We start from the raw sequence: 17,686 nt of genomic DNA, 5'->3' as shown, positions 1-17,686 counted from the left end.
ATCTCTCCAGCCCCAAGGTCCCATTTGTTTTTGTTTGTTTGGCTTTTGGTTTGGGGGAGTTGTTTGGTCTTTTTGAAACAAGGTCTCCCTGTAGCCCCAGTTGGCTTGGAACTTGCTATGTAGACCAGGCTGGCCTTGATCTCACAGAGACCTGTCTTTAGAGTGCTAGGATTAAAGGCATGTGCAACCACACTCGGCTTGTTTGGTCTTTTTGAGTTGGGATCTCCCCATAGCCCCAGCTGGCCTGGAACTCTCTATGAAGACCAAGCTGGCCTTGATCTCAGAGAGACCTACCAGTCTCTGTCTCTAGAGTACTGAGATTAAAGGCATGTGCCACCACACCCAGTTCCAAAGTCCCATTTTTTAATTCTGTTCAATTAAATTACAATATGAGGGCTGGGGGTATGGTTTAGTGGGTACAGTGTTTGCCTAACATGCATGATGCCATGAGTTCAATCCCCAGCATCTCAGGCACTGTGGTGCACATCTGATTCACAACACTCAGGAGGTACAGGCATGAGGATCAAAAGTTCAAAGTCAGAAGGGGCTGGAGAAATGGCTCAGCAGAGCACTGGCTGCTCTTGCAGAGGACCTGGGTTTGGTTCCCAGCACCTACACGGCAGCTAATAATTGTCCCTAGGGAATCTAACACCCTTTTCTGGCCTCCAAGGGCATTGAACACACATGATACACTTACATGCAGGTAAAACACTCATACACATAAAATAAAAAGTAATTTTTTTAAAAAGAATATTAGAAGATGCCAGGTGTGGTGGCACACGCCTTCAATCTCAGCACTTGGGAGGCAGAGGCAGGTGGATCTCTGTGAGTTCAAGGCCAGTCTGGTCTACATAGCGAGTTCCAGGACAGCTGGGGCTACAGGGAGACCCTGTCTCAAAAAAAAAAAAAAAAAAAAAAAAGAACATTAGAAGATGAAAGTCATCCCCAGCTCCACAGGGAAACTAAGGCCAGCCTAGGCTAAGAGATCCTATCTCAAAAAATAAAATAAAATAGGGACCATGAGATGGGTCAGTGGGACAACCTGAATTCAATCTCTGGGACCCACATGGTAGGAGAGAACTGACTTCCCCGAATTGTCCTCTGACCTCCACATGAGTGAGCACTGTGGCACACACACACAAATAAGTAAATTGTAATTTAAAACTTTAATTAAAAATGAAATAGAGATAATTAAATATAACTTGCATTGTGAGTTTTACAGGGACTCTTCAAACCACAGCACCTACACCAATCTTAAAGCCTGTCTGTTTCTGGAAGGAAAAGTAAGGCTCTCTGAGAGCAGCCTGTAACTACAGGAGGCAGCACATGCTGTGCACAGAACTCTACAGGGTTGTGATGTTGCAGTGTGTGGTGGCCACAGCACTATGCAAAGGCAGCGTAGAGTGCTCAGTGGTCAGCAGTGTGGCTCTGTGCACAGGCCACCAGGACTCAAACCCCAGTGCTCTGTGTCCCTAGACTAAGTCAGTGGCTGCTCTGTGACTCAGTTTCCCCATCAGTAACATAGGGATAGTGACAGCACCTATCTTGACATGACCTCCATAGCTATGAGGATGACTGTTACCTGGTGTTATGAAGTGTAACCGTCACAGAATGAGGGGAGTATCCCAAAGCAGCATAAGGACCCCACTATATGTCTCATTTCCAGTTTTTCACGTGTTCTGATTCAGCAAGGAGTTATTTCAATACTTTATCTGGAGCCCTGACACTGATTTAGCATTGAGAAAAGACCTTCTAGAACAGTCTTAGGGAGTTCAATGTTCTCTATTGGGCTGATGGCACACTGCATGTAGATACTGCTTGTACCAAGCTCCAGAGAAGAAAATTAGCTCTCAACCCAGTCCTAAACCAGAAGATGTTTTGAGCTAACTGTCCTGCTTTGCCTTAGGTGGGAAAAAGCCACCCATGTCCTTTTGTGACAACCAAGTCATGCCAGAGCATGAGAACTAACATGCCCCTTGTGTAGCCTAAAACGGTGGCACACACCTGAAATCCAAGCACTTGGGAAGTAGAGGCAATGGGATCAGGAGTCCAAGGGCATCCTCAGTACATACCGAGTTCAAGACCAGCCAGGACTATATAAGACACTGTCTCAAAAAAAAAAAAAAAAAAAAAAAAAAAGTAGGGACCAGAGAGATGGCTCAGGGGTAAAGGCACAAGTTTTGAGAGCCAGACAACCTGAGTTTGATCCCTGTGTCAAAAGCTGGATGTGGTGGCTCAACTCTGCAATCCCAGCACTCCTAGAACAAGAGAGGTAGGAGGCAGAGACAGAAGTGCCTGGAAGCCTGAGGGCTAAGACGCCAGGAGTACGCAGTGGACAGCAGAAACAAGAGAGACCCTGCTTCAACAAAGTGGTAGGTGAGAAGTTATCCTCTGGCCAACACATGCACATGCCCAAACTCACACATATACACACAAAAATATCTAAAAATGTGAAAAGGTTTATCATTAAAAATCAATTTAATTAAGAATTAGCTCTTTCTGGGGCTGGAGAGATGGCTCAGCGGTTAAGAACACTGGTTATTCTTGCAGAAGGCTCTGTGTTTGAATCCCAGCACCCACAGGCAGCTAACAACTGTCCGTAACTCCAGTTCCAGGGGATCCAATGGCCTCTTCTGTCCTCCATGGGCATTGCACGACACAGGTGCACTTACCTACATGCAGGCAATACATTCATACACATAAAATAAAAATAATAAAAAATTTTAAAAAAGAATTAGCTCTTCTTTATCTGGTGCCCTGCTGGAAACCGGGAGTGGAGGTATGGACTGATGATTTAAATCTCTCCACCTAATCCTCCCTGCTATCCCCTGGACACTTTACCACAATCCCTCTTAAGCTGTCAGGTCCAGAGGACAGTGCCTGGAATCCACTGGCAAGTTGGACTTGTTACTGAGGCTGCTGTCTTCTTGGGGAATCAGGAGCCAAAATGTAATATCCACTTGGCACTCAAGAATTTCTTTTGCATCACCTCACAAACAGAAAGTGACCAAGATGAACTGGTTTGGGAGAAGTGGCTGCACATAAATAGATTAGAGGGGAGTTATACCACCCCATCCTTCCTGAACCTGAGATGAATTAATCACCAAGCTTGATGCTGACACAGTTGGGAAGCTTAGTTACTAAACCATGGCCGGAAGTGGTGACAGGAGCACCCGCACTGACAGGTCAATCTCAAGAAACAGCATCCTCTCACAGAAACGCACATCAGAACTGCACTGGGGGCTGGGGGTGCAGCTCAGCTGACAGCATCTGGGGCCTGTGTTCCATCCCCAGCAGCAAGCAAGAGCAGGATTGGTGCACATGCCTGTGATCCCAGCACTCTGGAGGAGGGTCAGGAACTCAAGGCCAGCCTTGAAGAAGACCCAGTCTCAAAACAAACAAACACACTGAGATTCTATCTTACATAGTCAGAATGGCTGTCAGCCAGAAATAACCACAAATAACAACAAATGCTGGTGAGATAATGAGAAAAGAAACTCATACACACTGCTGGCTAGCAGGTAAACTAGTGCAGCCACTATGGAAATCAGCATGAAAGTTCCTCAAAAAAGTAAATACAGGGGCTGGCAAGATGGTTCAGTAGGTAAGAGTGCCTGCTGCCAAGCCTGATGAGCCAAGTTCAAGTTCCAGGATCCACATGGTAGGAGAGTTAACTCCTGCAAGTTAAGTTGCCCTCTGACTTCCACTCACATTGTGGCACATGTGCACTCACACACACACACACACACACACACAAATAAGTATAGGGTTTTTTTTTTTTTTAATGTGTATGCGTGTATTGCCTGCATGTAGGTAAGTGCACCCATGTCATGCAATGTTGAGGGGGTCAGAAGAGGGCTTTGGATTCCCCTGGAACTGGAGTTACAGACAGTTGTTAGCTGCCATATGGGTGCTGGGATTCAAACCTGGGTCTCCTGCAAGTACATTCATTATTCTTAACCACTGAGCCATCTCTCCAACCCAGAAGTAGTTTTGTTTTGTTTTGTTTTGTTTAAAAAAAAAAAAAAAAAACAAAACTAAAGCTGGGGCGGGACGGATGGCTCAGCGGTTAAGAGCACTGACTGCTCTTGCAGAGGATCTGGGTTCGATTCCCAGCACCCACATGGTGGCTGCGAACTGACCTTAACTCCAGTTCCAGGGGAATCCAAAGCCCTCTTCTGACCCCCTCAACATTGCATGACATGGGTGCACTCACATACATGTAGGCAATACACTCATACACATAAAATAAAAAAATAATTGATGGGGCTGGAGAGACGGTGCAGTGGTTAAGAACACTGACTGTTCTTGCAGTCAGTGTTGGGATTAAAGGTGTGTACCACCACACCCATCTTATAAAATTTTTTAAAAACCTAAAACTATATCCACCATGTGACCTAGCTATACTATTACTGGATATTTACTCAAGACTCTAAGTCAGCAGAGATATCTGCAATATCCATGTTTACCACAGCACTATACACAACAGTGAAGATATAGAACCAGTCTAAATGCCCATCAACAGATAAATGAATGAATGAATGAATGAATGAAAGAAATGTGGTCCATATGCACAATGGAGTTTTATTCAACCCCCGGAAGAGGATGGAATTATGTCATGTGTAGGAAAATGAATGGAACTAGAGATCCTCATGTTACATGAACTAAGGTGGACTCAGAAAGACAAACACTGTTTTCTTTCATATGAAATCTAGATTTTACATGACACAAAAGGACTATTCAGGAGTAGGAAGGAGACTAGCACAAAGCTCTGAGTTCAATCCCTAGCACTTCATGAAACAGGTGTGGTAACACAGGCCTGTAACCCAAGCACCCAGAAGGTAGAGGCAGGAGGATCAGGACTTCAAGGTCATCTTTGGTTACACAGAAAATTTGAGGTCAACCTGGGCTAAATGAGACCCTGCCTCAAAAAAAAAAAAGAAAATGCTAATTCTGTAGTTCGCTCAGTTGAGCCTAACATGACTGTTCCGCTCAGGTGACACCTCTGCTCTGTGGGTCACCACAGCAGTCACTTGGGTGATGCTGTGGAAACTTGAGGCCATCTTTGCTAGTATCAATGACTCTTTCCTGGTGCCCACAGATATCTGAGGGGTGATTAAAAGGCCCAGCACCTAGTCTCCATAATCTGTTTCTGCTTTTGCTGCCTTGACCTTTGGATGGGACCCTGCTCATGCTGATCATCTAGGAAAGGCTTTTCTCAGAGCTATAACAGGATGAGCTGGCTTCCTCCCACTGCGGCTGGGGAGTCTGGTCCACCCCTTCCTGTGCCTTCTCACCAACTTGTACACTAAACATCCCCCAATTTTATCAGTAGGGCCAGACAAAACCACAAGGTCGGGATGTTTATGCAAGATGAAGCCAGGAAGTCACACTTTATTCTCAGCACCAGGGAAATGAAAGCTCAGTAGCTTCTGGGTTCATTCACAGCCCCACCAGCCTGCAAACCTGAAGGCCAGAATATGTGTACAAGTGAAGGGGCCAACAGTAACGGGCAGGGGCCAGGCTTTACTCACTCTTAAGAAATCTAGAAAAGCCTAATACTTTCTTCTATCCAGTGAGTGGCGGGCGGTCTGATTCCCACCTCCATTGGGGCCATAACCCTGTAACTCTGGCTTGGTTAGCTGCTCTGGCTAGAATAGTGGATTGAGCTCCTCAGCTCAGAGGGTTTCTGTAGCTTGGCATGGTGACAGACACCTTTAATTTCAGCATTCAAAAATTAGAGGCGGGCTGGAGAGACGGCTCAGCGATTAAGAACGCTGGCTGTTCTTGCAGAAGACCCAGGTTCTAATCCCAGCACCCACATGGCGGCTAACAACTGTCCCTAACTCCAGTTCCAGGGGATCCAACAGCCTCTTCTGTCTTCCACGGGCACTGTACAACACGGGTGCACTTACCTATATGCAGGCAATACACACATACACATAAAAATAAATAAATTTTTTTAAAGGCAGAGGCAGGCAGATCTCTGAGTACAAGGCCAGCCTTGTTTACATAGTGAGTTCCAGGTCAGCCAGGGCTACCTAGTGAGACCCTGTCTCAAAACAAACAACAAAATCAAATGGAGGATTTCTATGGTACCTAGTAAGTGCTTAGGGCAACTCAGTGAAGTAGCAGGCATCAAAACAGAGATGTCAGAACTTTCCTGCAAGTGGCTGCTCCCAGCAGACAGAGGAAAGCATTTCTGGAGCCAGGGAGATTGACAGCAGGCCGGACTTGCTGGCTGACTTTAGCAGCCAAAACAAAGAGCAGAGATACACAACCTCATATCACATCACTGTAGAGATGTTGGGCCAGCTCTCTTTTTTTTTTTTTTTTTGTCTTTTTGAGATGGGGTCTCTCTGTAGCCCTAGCTGTCCTGGAACTCACTATGTAGACCAGGCTGGCCTTGAACTCACAGAAATCTGCCTGCCTCTGCCTCCCAAGTGCTAGGATGAAAGGTGTGCACTACCACACCCGGCTCATTTCTGATTTTTAAGAGCAGCAGCCAGATTAGACCTGGGGCTCATTTTGCTTTAGGGAGAACTCACCTGTACTAATTTTGTGTGGAAAGAACTGACATCCAAATAAACTCACATTCTGAGGTCCCACAAAGAACATGAATGGGGAGGGGGTGGCTAGAAATAAAATCTGAGGTCCAAGCACCCCATTGATACCACACAAAGAAAACTCACAAAATAAAATAACTCTGCAAGGCAAATTTTACTTTTGCAAAAGGGCGCAGAGTCATTCAGATGGAGTAAGGACTCCCGACCAAGAAGTTTGGTAGTTTTTTATTCCTAAGAAAAGAGTACTGTGTCTTCCCCATTGGCAGAGGTCCACCTCACAGTCTTCAAGTTTGGCTAGTTTTAAAAGAATCAGTATAAAGGAAGTGAAGACAGGGAAAACGGCTGGAGGAAGAGGACTGGGCTTGGAAAGTTTTATAAGGTGCATGTGTGTGTGTGTGTGTGTGTGTGTAGGGGAATTAAAATATTTGAATTCCTTGTCCCAGACCAAAGTTTCACAGTGTCTGACAGAAAAGACTGATAATTTTCTTATAAGGGGTACACAATCCAACACAGATGGTTGATCCTGTCACACATAGACTCCAAGGAGCATGGCTCAAGGTGGCTGTGGTCCTGACTTTAGACTAGCACCCAATCACCACCTCATCTAGGGCACTGCCTTGGGAGGAGAAAGCTCCAGAAAAGCAGTCTCTTTTTAAAAACTTTTTCTTTCATGCGTATAAATACGTACAAACAGCAAACATCAGTGAAAGGTGTAAAGGAGTTCTTTTTTGTTGGTTGGTTTTGTTGGTTTTGGTATCACAGTGTAGCCCCTGGCTGGCTTAGCACTCGCTTGGTAGACCAGGGTCTCCAGGTAGCTGTCCTGGAACTTACTATGTAGACCAGGGTGGCCTTGCATTTTTGGAGATCCGCCTGCCTGTGCCTCTTGAGTGCTGGGATTAAAGGCATTCGCCACCACTCGAATAAAGGAGTTCTTTACAGCAGTTCCTTTTCTTTTCGAGACCAGGCTTGATGTAGCCCAGGTTTACCTTAAACTGGCTCTATAGCCAAGGATGACCTTGAATTTCTGATTCTCCGGCCTCCCCTTGCTGAATTCTGGGATTAGAGCGAGGGTCACCACTCCCAGTTTATTCAGTGCTGGGGATGGAACCCAAGACTTCATGCATGCTAAGCAAAAACTCCACTAACTAAACCACAGTCCCTGCCCCCTTCTTACAGTTTTCTATGGGACTGACTTTGCATCTAGAGAAAATGTTACTCACCCTGGGCGTGGTGCCCATGCCTTTAATCCCAGTACTTTGAAGGCAGATAGGTGGATTTCTGTGAGGTTGCAGCTATATTGGTCTATATAGTGAGTTTCAGGCCAGCTAGGGCTACATAGTGAGATCCAATCTCAAAACCAAAAAGTTACCCACCTCTCTTCTAGCCTTACCCTGCCTGGTATAACTTGGAGGGATCTGGCAACACCAGGAAGGTGTTCACGACCTTCAGACCTGAAAGCAACCAACGCCAGTCTGGACTCACGTGGGGCAGGCCCACGTGACGCGTGCCCTAGTCCAACATGGCGGCGCCCAGGGGGCGCGGGCTGCTCTTCCTGCCGGCGCTGCTCGGCTTGCTAGGGGCGGCGTGGTGCAGCCTGGGCTCGAGGTGAGTGCAGCTGCGGAGACCCGCCGGGCTGGGGTGGCCCTGCCCTGCGTGCTCACGGGTGCAGCCCTCCCAGCTCACGATCGCCCGGTCCCCGCAGGGTTTCCCGCGACGATGACCTGCTGCTGCCTTACTCGCGCGCGCGCGCGCGAACCTTGCGGGACTGCGCCCGGGTGCGCGCGGGCAGCCTGGAGCACGAGAGCTGGCCTCCGCCTCCGCCGCCCCCGACCCCAGGCGTCAGCCCGCACCCAGTGGTGCGCGCCTTCGTGTCGCACTTCAGCGGCCGCGCGGTGGCTGGCCACCTGACGCGGGTCGCCGCGCCCCTGCGCACCTTCTCGGTGCTGGAGCCCCGGGGACCCGGAGGCTGCGCGCAGAGACGCCGCGCCACCGTGGAGGACACGGCCGTCCCGGCCGGCTGCCGCGTCGCGCAGAACGGTGGCTTCTTCCGCATGGGCACCGGCGAATGCCTGGGGAACGTGGTGAGCGACGGGCGGCGGGTGAGCAGCTCCGGGGGGCTGCAGAACGCGCAGTTCGGGATCCGCCGCGACGGGACCCTGGTCACCGGGTGAGGAGGCGGGGAGCCCCTGGGGCTTCAAGGGCAGAGGGTCTCCCATGTGCATTCAGAGCCATGCCTGGGTGCACAGTCACCTAACCAAGCCCGGCCTCCGATTGCTCATCTGTGGAGTGAGGATGGTGACACTTCTTGCAGAGCGTATTCGTGTGTCATCCAGCACTTGCTTTGTGGTCAGGCTGTGTGCTGGGCTCCAGGAAGGCGACTATGAGCCAGCACACACAGCTGTTGTCTTAGCAGACTTTCCCCCACTCCTAAGAAAGCAAACACAAGCCAGGTAAGTAATTTCACATTTCGTGTTGAGCGAGGCCATGGGAACCAGCTGGACATTGTGCTGAATTTAGGTAGTGTTCCCCAGCCTTCTAGCTGGAGGCTTTTTGCTGTCCCTGATAGGAATCCAGGGCAGGAATGGAGCTTTTCAAGTGGCATCTTTGACAGCTTTTGTATCCCTTGGAGTTTGACAGCAGCCAGAGATGACAGGAGGTAGACAGCAGCAGCAGGTGGTGCCATATAGTATTCCAGCTCTCTAGCAGGGTGTTCCAGGCCTCCAGTCTGTCAGAGGTACAGCTCCTACAGAGACCTTTGGGGTTGTGGCTTCCAGCAGGCCTCCCTATCAGGTTTTGGCTCCTAAGCCCTTGACAGCAACCAGTGTCACCATTCATGAGCCTGGGATATCAGGGCCCTAAAGGTCTGGCACTCTGGCACTCTCAGTGACCAGGGCCAGCACTTTCTCTTTCCTGGCTCTCTACAGACTCCATTTTGTACATGTCCACTGTCTCCCTTGTCCCTGTCCTAGGCCTTCCTCTCATACTGTTCAGCTGTCTGAGCTGTGCTGTGGCCACTGTCACAGTTACCACTACTGCACTTTTTCTGGTCTGCACCTTCCTACTTTTTAAAAATGTATGGTGTGTGAATGTATGCATTTGTATGGTTGTATGTTGAAGCCAGAATTAAATGTCAGCTGTCTTTCTCTATTGTTCCATCTTTGGGGGGGGGTCTTTTTGAGACAGGGTCTCCCTGTAGCCCCAGCTGGCCTGGAACTTGCTATGTAGACCAGGGTGGCCTTGAACTCAGACATCTGCCTGCTTCTGCCTCCCAAGTGCTGGGATTAAAGGAGTGCACCACCATGCCCAACCTATCTTTTTTTTTTTTTTAACATATATGAGTATTATGCCTGCATGTGTACCCATGTTGCACAGTGCCCGTGGAAAACAGAAGAGGGCACTGGAGTCCCTGGAACTGGAGTTACAGAGGGTTGTTAGCTGCCATGTGGGTCTTCTGCAAGAGCAGTAACTGCTCTTAACCGTTTCGCCATCTCTCCAGCACCATTATTCTCCATCTTATTTTCTGACACAAAGTCTCTCCCTGAACCTAGAGCTCACTGAGCTAGACTGGCTAACCAGCAAGCCCCAGGGATCCTCCTGCTGCCTGCCTCCAGCCTCTCCAGCGCTGGAGTTGTAGTTGCATGCTGCCACACTCAGCTTTTACATGGGTACTGGAGATCTCAACTCAGGACCTCATGCCTGAGTAGGATGGCTTTTTTCCACTGAGCCATCTTCCCCGTCCATCCTCCAACTTCTGAGCTGGAGCAACGGCCTGCTCTGTCCCTCTCACAGCTCTCTGCTGCTTTCCCTGTGTTACTCAGCAGACATTACTAAAGTTGGCAAGAGAGTAAAGCCCTTTCATTGCATCTAATGTGGGTACTTCAGGGGAGGCAGAACCCGGGAAGGTATCTTCCAGCTCACTCCGACTGAACACCTGCTGATGTAGTCAGAGAAGGGATGTGTGTACCAATTACAGCACACCATGTGCACAAATGAAGGTTTGCCTTTTTTTGTTGTTGTTTTTGTTTTTATTGCCTCTTAAGCATCAATCACAACAGTCCTGAAAGACCAACAGGGGAGGTGCTCCCCCCTCTGGCCTGAGTAGAAATGGCTAGAGATCTAGAGTTCCCCAAAGCTTGTGACAGCAAAAATTCTGATGCAAAGTGTTTCAAACAGCCCTGGCTGAGCCTGAGGCTGAGGCTCAGGAACTGAAGCCTTTATGTGGTTGTCTCAAGCGTGTGGAATAGTCCAGATGACCAGTGCTGACATAAGGGGCAGTCCAGCTAGCAGTTTGACTGTCAGTCCTTTTGTTCAAGGCAGAGAGGGGGCAGCAAGGAAGAGCTGCCAAGTAGGGAATCATTTAAGGAAATTTACAGAAAAATGGACATCAAGAAGTCCATTGGTGCCCAGAGCTACCTCTGCCAATGGGTGAGACTCTTGCTTCCCTGGTTCCAGGTACCTGTCTGAGGAGGAGGTTCTAGACACTGTGAATCCATTCATTCAGCTGCTGAGCGGGGTCGTGTGGCTCATCCGCAATGGAAGTATCTACATCAATGAGAGCCAGGCCATCGAGTGCGACGAGACACAGGAGACAGGTCAGAAAGGCCGGTTTCTTTTTATTTCTGTCTTTTTTAAATTATATTTTTAAAATTTATTTTGAGTGGGTTTGTGTGTATGTGTTGTGTGTGTACCTATGCTATGGTGTGCATGTGGAGGTCAGAGGACAATTTGTAGGAATTAGTTCTCTCTACCATGTGGGTCCTAGGGATTGAACTCAGGTAGTCAGGTTTGGCAACAGGTGCCTTTGCCCACTGAGTCATCTTGCCTGCCACAGAAGCTGCTTTCTAGAGAGCCAGGAACAGTGCAAATGGCTGTTCTTCAGTGATCCTGCAACATTTATTGAGCAGCTACTTAGTGCTTAGCTCTACTGCGGGAGTCATGGACATCCAGACAGTCTTATATTGACTATCTAAGAAGGAAGAATCACAGTAAGCTGAAAGAATTGATAAATATGCCAGGCATGGTAGCACACACCTTTAATCCCAGCATTTTGGAGGCAGAGGCAAGCTGATCTCTGTGAGTTTGAAGCCAGCTTGGTCTACACAGTGAGTTCCAGGACAGCAGGGGCTACAGGGAGACCCTATCTCAAAAAAGAATTGATAAGTACCAAGAAAGAGATGGGTAAAGAGTGATGGGGAAAAGAATTCTGTGGCAGCCTCCACAGGGCCTAGGAGATTGTTTGAAATGCAGATACATGAGCCCACCCATCTTTAGCCTCCTGTTCAGAGCCCACTAGGTGAGCCCTGTGTGTATAGGCTTCATGGGCCTTGGTAACTTGGCAGATGCTCAAGTTTAAGAGTCACTTGGGGTAGAACTGGAGAGTTGGCTCAGTCGGTAAACACTTGCCTCACAAATATAAGGACCTGAGTTCAAGCCCCAGAACACACAAAAAGCCAAGTGCAGTGGTGCATATTTGCAGCTCCAACCTTGGTGAAATGGGAGCAGGAGATAGGTGGATCGCTGAAAGTCACTGGCCAGATGAACTGACCTACATGATAGAGTTCCAGGCCAACAAGAGACCACATCTCAAACAGAAAGTAGAAGACTCCTCAGGAGTGACACCTGAGGTTATCCTCTGACCATAGGCTTATACACACACATGCACATGTATTCATATACACACACATACACCACACATGAGCACCGACTTGCAAATACTGGGCTGGGAAAGGGATGCTTTGGCCCTGAGAGTCCCTGGCTGTTTCAGATGGGGAGTCTGGGAAGGTATGATTGAGGAAGAAGCAAGCTCTCAGAAGAGCTCAGGGCAGAGGCATACAGTTCCCAGCCAGAGAGCAGGGCACAGGACCCTAAGGCAGCGACTAGCCACTGGGTAATGTCGGGACACCCTATGAGTGAGGCTATGGAGCTCATGCTAGGACTGGATTTTGAGGGTTTCCATGGAGGCTAGTATCACATTAAAGAGCCCTTAGGTTGTAGCATAAAGACTGCCTGGGACAGGGCAGAGGGGAACAAAGAAAGCCAGGAAGGAGACTGTTGTATATCCAGAGAGGGGCGAGGTAGCCTAGACCAGGAGGTGGACCATGGTGCTTGGCAAGAAGTGGGAGAAGGGACTGGAATGTGGCTCAGTGATCCAGTACTTCCCTAGCGTATATAAGGCTCTAGGCTCTGTCCCTGGAACCACCAGAAAAAAAGGACATTGGTGGAGACCAAGAGGTCCCTTGCAGAGCTGGGTGATCAGCCAAGCCACTTCTCCTTCAGGCTCTTTTAGCAAATTTGTGAACGTGATATCAGCCAGGACAGCAGTGGGTCACGACCGTAAGGGGCAGCTGGTACTGTTCCATGCAGATGGACAGACGGAGCAGCGTGGGTGAGTCCTGGAATTCTTGGGGATGTTTATACCCAGCTATCCCCCACCTTCCCATAGTCACAGTTTTCAGGGGGCAGAGTGGGGGGACGTTTAGAAGTTTGCCTGCCCCAGTGGAAGTGACAGTACTTGTCCACTGTCTGAAGGAAGATAGTCAAGCCAGACCCTGGACTCAGCCATACTCCCCTTTGCACAGCATCAACCTGTGGGAGATGGCGGAATTCTTGCTAGGACAGGACGTGGTCAACGCAATCAACCTGGACGGAGGTGGTTCTGCCACATTTGTGCTCAACGGGACCCTGGCCAGTTACCCCTCAGATCATTGGTAAGAGACCCTGAACCACCTTTGTGAGGACTGAAGCTCAGACTTACCTCCAGCTGTCTCATTCAGCCAATACTGAGGCCATGCTGTGCACCCTGCCCTGGGTAAGCAAGAGCAAGTAGAAGAGCCAAGATTGTTCTCAGGGAGCCAGCACTGCCCAGGCCTGGGAACCTGGGTCATCAGTCTGGAAAGGTCTCTTTGAGGGTAATGAAATAAAACCTAGGGTCAAAGGATAAGAAGATGGCTGGGCAGGGCTATGGAAGCCTCTGCCAGAAAAGTCAGTGTGTGCAAAGGCCCTGGACTGGAAGAATGATGAGCTGAGGAGGGGCTGGAGAGGAGAGATAGCTCAGTCAAGTAGCTCTATCCTCAGAACCTGCAAGAAAAGCCAGGTGTGGGGGCCGTGTGTTAGAATCCCAGTGCTGGGGAGGTAGAGACAGGGATACCTGGGGCTCTCTTTCCTACTTGGTGAGTTGTGGGCCAGAGAAAGACCATCTTTTTAAAAAGGTAGCTATTCGAAATAGTAGCCAAGGTTGTCCTCTGGCCTCCACATGTACATGCAAATGTCACACACACATACACACATCAGAGAACTGAGAATGGGACAGTCCTCATGGCTTCAGCAGGGACTTAGGGGTCACCTGGGGCCAGTGCCCAGGCCTCTCTTCACACACTGCATCCTCCATAGCCAGGACAACATGTGGCGCTGTCCCCGCCATGTGTCCACTGTGGTATGTGTACACGAACCCCACTGCCAACCACCCGACTGCAGCGGCCATGGGACCTGTGTAGACGGCCACTGTGAGTGCACAGGCCACTTCTGGAGGGGCACAGCGTGCAACGAGCTGGACTGTGGCCCATCCAACTGCAGCCAGCATGGGCTGTGCACAGAAAGTGAGTGGGGAGCCCATGAGGGTGGTACCCTGACAGTACCCCATTCTCCCACCCTAGCCTGGCCTGTGCCCTCACCTAGCTTCCTTGACCTTATCTTGACAGCTGGCTGCCACTGTGATGCTGGGTGGATGGGATCCAACTGCAGTGAAGGTAAGAAATCCCATGACTGCTGGCTTGGAAGCTGCCTCTCACCTAGCATGTGAATCACATTACACCTTTCCTGGGCCTGCTGCAAGAAATCCCAGCAAGTAGGCAGCAAGAGCTCAGCTCTGTATCCACTAACTTCCAAGGACGAGGCAGGAAAAACCAAGGTGTGAACCAGGCCACACTCCTGAGGGAGGCCCACAGAGTTCTTATTACCTGGAAAGCGGCTTCTGGTGGCTCCTGGCATTCCCAGGTTTGAGTCATGTCATCCCAGTGTTAGCCTTATTGGTTAATTCTGTCTCTTTGTTTTTGTAAGGACCCAGCTTGTCAGCTCTAGGGCCCACCTCTTAAATGCAGGTGATGTCACTTTGACATCCTTAACTTTTTTTTAAGACAGGTCTCTTGTTGCCCAGACTGACCTCAAAATCACTATATAGCCAAGGATGGCTTTGAACTCTTTTTTTTTTTTTTAAGTTTTTAAAAAACTTTTTTTTGGTGTTTTTACATGTATGCGTGTATTGCCTGCATGATGTAGGTAAGTGCACCCGTGTTGTGCAATGCACGCAGAGGTCAGAAGAGGCTGTCAGATCCCCTGGGACTGGAGTTACGGACAGTTGTTAGCTGCCATGTGGGTGCTGGGATTTGAACCCAGGTCTTCTGCAAGAACAACCAGGTGTTCTTAACCGTTTAAAAGTAGGTTCTGGAGATCATCCAGCCATCTCTCCAGCCCCAGCTTTGAATTCTTGATCTTCCCGCTTCCACCTCTGATGAGTGCTGGGCTCATAGGCCTATGCTACCATGCCTGGTATATGCAGTGCTGGGGATTAAACCCAAGGCCTCACGCATGCTAGGCAAACACTCTACAAACCGAGTCACATCCCGTTTACAGCTAGATCACCTTTGAGGGCTGGCCTTGGGAAACATGGGGCATCTCCTTCAGCATGGCTCTACACACACCCAGAGGTCCTCCTGTCCTGCAGCAGGAGGCCCTGCCACCCAAGGCCAGCCCTACTTTCCCTCCCCATCTCCTTTCCACAGAGTGTCCCTTGGGCTGGTATGGGCCAGGCTGCCAGAGGCCTTGCCAGTGTGAGCACCAGTGTCCCTGCGACCCCCAGACTGGTAACTGCAGTGTCTCCCAAGGTATGGGATCTCCTAGGATCCTTGGGGCAGAGTTTGGGGTAAGCAGACCCTCCCTGCCCTGTAGCCTCTGTCTGGTGTCTTGCAGTGAAGCAGTGTCTCTGGCCAGCTGAATCCACATCAAGGGCAGGAGAGATGGCCTTTTTCACCAGGTAGGTGCTTCAGGGGGCTTGATCCCCCCACACTCATACCTGTGAGGCATGCCATTTCAGGCACGAGGCCAGGAGTGACAGGTGATCCCACACTGTAAGCTCAGGGATGGACACGAGTAAAGCCAGCAGTCAGGAATGCAGGGGCCTGTAGCCCCAGCTGACCTGGAACTCTGTGTAGACCTGGCTGGCCTTGAACTCACAGAGGTCTGCCTGCCTCTGCCTGGGACTAAAAGCCTGCATCACCATGATTTTTTTTTTTTTTTTTTGGTCTTTTTGAGCTAGGGTCCCTGTCCTAGACCTCACTGTGTAGACCGGGCTGGCTGGCCTTGAACTCACAGAGGTCTCCCTGCCTCTGCCCGGGACTAAAAGCCTGCAGCCCCATGTTTTTTTTTTTTTTGTTTTTGGTCTTTTTGAGCTAGGGTCCCTGTCCTAGACCTCACTGTGTAGACCGGGCTGGCTGGCCTTGAACTCACAGAGATCTGCCTGCCTCTGCCTCCCGAGTGCTAGGATTAAAGGGGTGCGCCACCACGCCTGGCAGCATGTTTAAAAGTAGGTTCTGGAGATCAAACTCAAGTCCTCAGACTTAACAAGGCAAGCATGAGCTATTTCCCCCAACTCCTATTAAAAAAAAATTGTGTCATTTTGAGACAGGGTCTCCCTGTAGACCAGGCTGGCCTCTGCCTCCTGAGTGCTGGAATTAAACCTGTGCCCTACCACATCCAGCTCTAAAATATTTTGAATGGCCTTAAGCTTTCAGAGTATGTGCTCCTACCTGGGGAATAGTCCTATTCTGAGCCTGTGTCTTCAGTGTTCCCCAGTCCCCACCCAGCCCAATGAGCTCATCGTTCCCCATGTGGTTGCTGGGTGCCTGAGGCTTCCCCCCAGCCCCACACTGGGTCTCTCTTCTGTCCTAGAACCACCTGGCTGGTGCTCACGCTGGTCCTGGTTTTCCTGCTTCTGATCAGCACCGTGGCCAATGTGTCCTTGCTCCTGGGCTCCAGGGCAGAGAGGAACCGACACCTGGGTGGGGAGTACGCCTACCACCCTCTGCAGGAGATGAACGGGGAACTGCTGGCCACCGAGAAGGATCAGACAGAGGAAAGCCACAGCCCCTTCAAAGATTGACAGAACCCTGAGCTTCCCAGGTAGCCAGGCCCGGCTTCTGCAGGGAAAGTCTTCAGGCCATTGGCATGGACACTGCACGCTGCACCCCTTGCCTGGCCGTGCCCTACCTGTCCACCTGGCGTGGCTCATGGCCCAGCAATACAGAGCTCTGGAGAGCCTGCACCTGCTTCCCCACCTGCCTGTGTCTGCTGCCCAGAGGCCTGTCCCCCACAGGGGTCTACGCCACTACCAGAGATTCCCAGGAGTTCACTAGGAAATGGAACTCAGTGACCTAATCATGACAGTGGCTGATCCAGCTGGGGCCTCTGCACAGTAAAGAGTCGCCCACTGGCCTAGCCACAGCACCAAGCCCTCTTATGCAACCTTACTCCTGATTTGCCAACTAGAATTCTGCCTCCTGTCCTGTCCTATAGCAGGAAGCTCCTCAAAGAAGGGACAGGGAGGGAAGGAAGTCGCCATGTTTACACACCTATTTTTGTCAGCCTGCTGCCTAAAGGAGTTTTCTATCACTTGAATAAATTGAGATATGAAAAGGAACCTCCAGGGGGCGTGTGAGGTGTGCAGTGTGTGAGGTGTACATCCTGGAGTTGAGGTACTCTCAAGGGGCCTGAGGCAGCTCCCAGTACCTTCTGTGTAATCCAGCGCTTTACAAGTTTTGCTGAGCACACTTTTCACTTGGGGCCTGTTAGGAGTCCCAGCGGCACGTTCTGTGTTCCTGCAAACTCCGGTCAGTGCTGGGACTGCAAGCTGGGCTATACTTTGATGAAAAGGATTTAATTGGCTCTCCCCTTATTTCATAGATAACTGTTGTTGAGACAGGGTTTTATGTAGTTCAGACTTGCCTCAAACTTGTTATGTAGCTGAGGATGACCTTGAACCCCTGCCTCCACCTTCTGAGTGCCAGAAGTACAGGTGTGAGCCACCATGCTGGGTTTATGTGGGAATTGAACCCAGGGCTTCATGCGTG

At 49.9% G+C, this 17,686-nt stretch overlaps 1 protein-coding gene across 1 annotated transcript; it reads left to right on the top strand.

The window, feature by feature from the left end:
- Positions 1-8,030: 8,030 nt before the first annotated feature.
- Nagpa (N-acetylglucosamine-1-phosphodiester alpha-N-acetylglucosaminidase) lies at positions 8,031-17,256 on the top strand. Its single transcript, XM_008846608.3, has 10 exons — positions 8,031-8,171; positions 8,269-8,733; positions 11,019-11,158; positions 12,843-12,951; positions 13,145-13,273; positions 13,956-14,161; positions 14,264-14,311; positions 15,344-15,445; positions 15,531-15,594; positions 16,509-17,256. Exons 1-10 carry the CDS (start codon positions 8,086-8,088, stop codon positions 16,717-16,719), a joined length of 1,560 nt encoding a protein of 519 aa, XP_008844830.1. The 5' UTR covers positions 8,031-8,085; the 3' UTR covers positions 16,720-17,256.
- Positions 17,257-17,686: the final 430 nt, after the last annotated feature.

The sequence above is a fragment of the Nannospalax galili genome, unplaced genomic scaffold, assembly GCF_000622305.1.
Source record: "Nannospalax galili isolate Female #2095 unplaced genomic scaffold, S.galili_v1.0 scaffold471, whole genome shotgun sequence".
NCBI classification, from domain to species: Eukaryota; Metazoa; Chordata; class Mammalia; order Rodentia; family Spalacidae; genus Nannospalax; species Nannospalax galili.
The sequence above is the reverse complement of the archived record's forward strand: the minus strand, read 5'-3'. Positions and strand labels throughout refer to the sequence as shown.

What these genes read in the sequence shown, in the direction of transcription:
- Nagpa (XM_008846608.3), top strand. Translation starts at nt 8,086, where the DNA reads ATGGCGGCGCCCAGGGGGCGCGGGCTGCTCTTCCTGCCGGCGCTGCTC. An exon ending in AGTTACCCCTCAGATCATTG is followed by an intron (nt 13,274 to 13,955) that starts GTAAGAGACCCT and finishes CATCCTCCATAG; the next exon opens with CCAGGACAACATGTGGCGCT. An exon ending in GCATGGGCTGTGCACAGAAA is followed by an intron (nt 14,162 to 14,263) that starts GTGAGTGGGGAG and finishes TTATCTTGACAG; the next exon opens with CTGGCTGCCACTGTGATGCT.